This window comes from Nicotiana tabacum, chromosome 22, assembly GCF_000715075.1.
Source record: "Nicotiana tabacum cultivar K326 chromosome 22, ASM71507v2, whole genome shotgun sequence".
NCBI classification, from domain to species: Eukaryota; Viridiplantae; Streptophyta; class Magnoliopsida; order Solanales; family Solanaceae; genus Nicotiana; species Nicotiana tabacum.
This window is the reverse complement of record NC_134101.1, coordinates 127,078,794-127,083,975: the sequence shown is the minus strand read 5'-3', so window position 1 is coordinate 127,083,975 and position 5,182 is coordinate 127,078,794. Positions and strand designations below refer to the sequence as shown.

At 34.9% G+C, this 5,182-nt stretch overlaps 1 protein-coding gene across 1 annotated transcript; it reads left to right on the top strand.

Moving 5' to 3' along the window:
- Window positions 1–763: 763 nt before the first annotated feature.
- LOC107763048 (tetraketide alpha-pyrone reductase 2-like) lies at window positions 764–3,924 on the top strand. The gene is made up of 6 exons (XM_016581465.2): window positions 764–1,288; window positions 1,363–1,535; window positions 2,166–2,354; window positions 2,454–2,616; window positions 3,125–3,314; window positions 3,542–3,924. The coding sequence occupies exons 1-6, from the start codon at window positions 1,150–1,152 to the stop codon at window positions 3,681–3,683; spliced, it is 996 nt and encodes a 331-aa protein (XP_016436951.1). The 5' UTR covers window positions 764–1,149; the 3' UTR covers window positions 3,684–3,924.
- Window positions 3,925–5,182: the final 1,258 nt, after the last annotated feature.

Genomic DNA, 5,182 nt, shown 5'->3' with positions numbered 1-5,182 from the left:
CACTTTAAAAAGTGGCTACCCACACAACTTTTACACGTAAGTATCGTCTGTTATTTACTCTTTGGGAATGGATAAGATTTCGGACCATGTGTTCGCTCAATGTTGTGCCACCAATGTGGATATCATTACAATAAGTCATTAGGTATTACGGCATGTAATAGACTCAGGTTGTTAGGAAACTAGAATATCTCTGATGATGATCCACCAATGTGTGGTGAATTTTCAAGTACTTGTATTAACCCCAATAATTTCTAGTTTTTATATATAATATTTCGGTATTAACAAAAAAAAAGATGTTGTGCCACCCAATATAAAATAAGTATTGATTTATGGTAGGAGATCAGTTTAAGAATTTCGCTTTATTAGACAATTCATATTTGATTTTAATTTTATGGTGCGATAGCATTTTTTCAACCAACTGTATACAGAAGCAGAGTTAGTCTATTAGGCATGGGTTCAGTCGAAAAATTTATTAAATATGTATAAATATTTAATTGCAAATTTAGTAAAGAAGACGAGCTATGAATTTGTGACAAATTTAGAAACACATAATTTCAAATTCTGACCCGCTTCTGATTGTATATAATAGGAAGTTCTTATCCTCCATGGCATAGTCAAGTTCTGATGCATGCATAAGCAACAATCGAACTTGACAAAGTCAAAAGGACCCCTGGATAAAATCTCCTATATGTGTGAGGTCACACTTGGATTTGGACGGTGATAAAACCTATTCGCATCGATGCATGTGTTATCAACTTGACAAAGTTAAATTGTTTGGTTTGATATAAATACCGATTACAAATAAATATTTACCGTTTGAGCGAATAAGTTATTTTTGGTTTGGTCGCAGTGAGGGAAACTCACTAGGCTGGGACAATAAACTATGGTTCGACAATAATTCTACTGAAGTTAGAAGGGAAGAAGGTTACAAAATTTGATTCTCAAAGTATTCTTTTAGTTGCGCAAATGTTGAAATTAAAATAAGGTAAGATCAAAATCGTGTGAACTAACAGTTCTAGTTAGCATTCCTTCAAATGCGCTTTAATTTATTCTTATTAATTCTTCCCACAAAATTTTCAAGTTGTACCAAAAAGCAACCTGTTTTCCCATTTAGCTGCATAGATAAAAAGCATGGCCTAGGTCTGTGAAATGGATCGGAGAAGAAAAAGAAAGAAACAAGAAATGGCAGAATATTGTGTAACAGGGGGTACAGGTTTCATTGCGGCTTGCCTTATTAAGGCCCTACTACATAAAGGTCACATCGTAAGAACCACTGTTCGTGATCCAGGTTTGTAATAATCGTTTCTTTCCTCCTTCCAAATATGAATATTATTTATTGAAAGTGTTTTTTGTAATTAGCAGATAATGTAGAGAAAGTGGGGTTCTTGTGGGAGCTAGAGGGTGCTAAAGAGAGGCTCAAGATAATGAAAGCTGATCTTCTAGTTGAAGGTAGCTTTGACGATGCTATTCAGGGAGTTGACGGAGTCTTTCATACTGCTTCACCCGTATCTGTTCCTTACGATGACAATGTTGAGGCAAGTTTTACCTTCACCTTCATCTTCTTTTTTTGTTAGATTGTCCCGCATCAGTTAATTAAAGGATTAGGTCGTTGTTTCCTTATATGATTTTTAGACAATTCCCACTTCTATGTCGGGTTGAGTTAGAGCATTCGTTTTCTAATTATCACAGTATCAGAGCCAGCCCTAATCGTATTCTTGATTTCCTCATTTTTGGACTGCCCCTCATGTTGTGTTATACACACTCCATTTATTATAAGAGTGGATATAGTGTAGAGCTTATGGGTTCATCCGAAGAAATTCACTAAATGATCCAGTATACATATTATACTCGAACCCAGCAATCAAATGGCTGTGTTAGAATTCTGAACTCAAACCTGTAATATGTTTCTTGATCCGCCTTTTGAGTTATAGAGTTGTTAAGTTATCTCATATTAGTCGAGAGGATGAACTATTGTCTCCTTATATGATCTTGGGAAACTATCACCACAAGAGCAGCTCGAATTCGCCCAAGGTCTATTTTCTTATCAATTTTCTAACACATACACACCACACCTCTTATATTGTTCATTTTCTTGAGTAGTGAGATTACTCTCCTCAAACATTAATCAATCAACTTAACAAACTGGACCTACATTGTACTTGCAGAAAACACTGATTGATCCAAGCGTAAAGGGTACTTTGAATGTCCTGAATTCATGCAAAAAAGCAAGCAAGTTGAAGAGGCTTGTGTTGACATCATCTTGCTCTGCAATCAGATACAGAGATGATGCCCAACAAGTTTCCCCTCTCAATGAATCCCACTGGAGTGACCTTCAATATTGCCAAAGATACAATGTATGTATGGACTTCAAATTTTTTTACTTGCTACATAGAATAGAGAAACATGAAAAATATTGCTTAATTGATATTTAACTTTGTTTTGTTTGACTGCAGCTATGGTATCCTTATGCTAAGGCTATAGCAGAAAAAGAAGCGTGGAGAGTAGCCAAGGAATGTGGTATCGATTTGGTGGTGGTAAATCCATCCTTCGTTGTGGGTCCTTTGCTTGCTCCTCAGCCCACCAGTACATTGCTTATCATATTGGCCATTGTTAAAGGTTGTACCTTTTGACAATACCACACAATTGAGGTCCACTATTTACATAGCATTATTATACGAAATGAAAATAAAACGTACTAGAAATTCAATATATTTTCCACTAGCATATAACTCTCTGTCAGGGCTAAAAGACTCCTAGAAAATATAGGACCTAAATTAAACGTACTAATAAAAATATACTACAAGTTCACTATATTTTTTGTTGACATATAAATATGCCGACCAAAGACTCCTAAAAAACATAGGATCTAATATAAACACGACTAAAAATATTCCCAACTTAATAATATTGCCCATGGTGAAAAGAAAAAAGATATAGTCTATACAAATCTTATTCTTCCATTTTATTTTCCGCCTAGATCTGCATTAATTCCAAGAGATTATAAGTTTTTTGATACAATTTCATTTCACTTCATTTTAGTTTTACCTTGTTTCCTTTCCAAGATGGTGCTTTATGAAAGGCATAACAGTTTTCTTGTTTGTATTTTTTTCTCCCTCTGGACTAGGTGTGCTTGGAGAGTATCCCAACAAAAGGTTGGGATTTGTTCATATTGAGGATGTAGTGGCAGCTCATATTTTAGTAATGGAGGAACAAAAAGCTTCAGGTAGATACATATGTTCAAACTCAGTGCAACACATGTCACAGATCATTGACATGTTAAGGACCAAGTATCCATCTTATCCTTTTGAGAATAAGTAAGCAGATCAACTGAAGTTTCGAACCCCTTTCTTTTTGGATTTAGTTTATATATACTGACAGTGTAACGGTCAGTGAATTTTTACTTGTGATAGCAGATTAGTTACTACTTTTATCAAATACTAATTAATGTTTATCAAGAAATTTACCTATTTTTACTTAATAAATGACCTGATTGTGTAAATAATTTTTATACCGTAAACTCTCCTTTGTTTTTCCTTTTTAGGTGTAGCAACCAAGAAGGAGAAGACATGCCACATAGCATGGACACCAGCAAGATAACTGAATTGGGGCTCCCTCCTCTAAAGACTCTCACTCGAATGTTTGATGATTGCATTAAGAGTTTCCAAGAAAAGGGATTCCTATGAGATATACCTAAGTTGTCACCTCTATATGTGACCTACAAGTTCTTTGTGCTTGGACAAAAGGGTTTAAGTAAAAATTGAAGTGTTCCACTCCTTTACAAGAAATAGAAGTGTTACTAATATCCTTTTTACTGTATTGGGAAAAACTTGACATTAGCTTATTTAAGAAGGTGAAGTTAAGAAATTCAATCTCAAGGCTTAAATAAAATGGCTTATTCAAGAATGTCACTCAGTGGGGGTGATGCTTCTAAGTGAAATGTGTTGCTACCAATTTGCATTAGCCCTAGATATGAAAAAGTAGGGTAAGGCCACAAAGCATTGGTTGGAGTATTGTCAATATTGTCGAGAAAAATAAATATCGAACGTAACTCAATCCCAAAGAGTTCAGGACCGGATATCTAGTGCGTAGATAAAATAACATGAGAACTCATTATTAGTAAACCAAAAATAGGAATAGTCTGATCTAATATCATGTCAAGAAAGTAGTTCTTTGACCTATCTCAATCACAAAAATTAGCGTATGGAATGAAGATTGTCAAAAACCATACAAAGAACCAACTATTTTGTCAATCTATCCGAGACACTTAAACAAATATCATACGAACATGACAATAAATATAGTGGCAACATGAGTATAATCATAGAAACTTGTTGTATCTCTATTCATGAATACAAGAGATTTATACATTTACACTAGACTCTATCAAAGGAAACAAAATCAAACAGAATAAAGGAAAATATCCTAAGGATCAACTCCTATAATATAATTAAGTCACCTATCCATGGAAAGCAATCTATTTACATCTCACTAATTATTCTGTAACACTCCCCCTCAAGCTTGAGCATAGATACTAAGCATGCCCAGCTTATTACAGAGGTAATCAACTCGAGTTCCATGCAACGCCTTTGTGAACAAATCAGCTAGTTGCGCTCCTATCTTCACTTAACTAATGGAAATCAAGATTTCGTGAATCTTCTCACGAATAAAAATGACATTAAACATGAATATGTTTAATTCTTTCATGATACACCGGATTTGAGGCAATATGAAGAGCAACTTGATTATCACACCAGAGTTTTGCTGGCGTATGATGCTTCAACCCAATTTTAGTTAAAAGATAATGTATTCACATAATCTCACATGTAGACTGTGACATAGCTCTATACTTGGATTCTGCACTAGATTGACATACAACACTTTGTTTCTTAATCCTCCACGTTACCAAGTTCCCTCCAACAAAGACACAATAGCCTGTAATAGACCTAATATCAATTTTGGATCTAGCCCAATCAATAGCTGCAAAACACTCAACACGAGTATGGCTGTGGTTGCTATACAATATGCCAAGTCCAGGAGCTTCTTTCAAGTAACATAAAATCTGTTCCAAAGTTGCCCAGTATTTGATCGTAGACGTTAGGAGTGAGCATTCAGTACTTCGGTACAGTATTTAATAACTATGGTTCGGTACGTCGGTATTCGATATATCAATTGTGCATATCAA

Excerpts from the sequence above, each read along its gene's own strand:
- LOC107763048 (XM_016581465.2), top strand. The coding sequence starts at position 1,150 with ATGGATCGGAGAAGAAAAAGAAAGAAACAAGAAATGGCAGAATATTGT. Across the intron at positions 2,355-2,453 it reads AATATTGCCAAAGATACAAT|CTATGGTATCCTTATGCTAA; the intron begins GTATGTATGGAC and ends GTTTGACTGCAG. Across the intron at positions 3,315-3,541 it reads TCTTATCCTTTTGAGAATAA|GTGTAGCAACCAAGAAGGAG; the intron begins GTAAGCAGATCA and ends TTTCCTTTTTAG.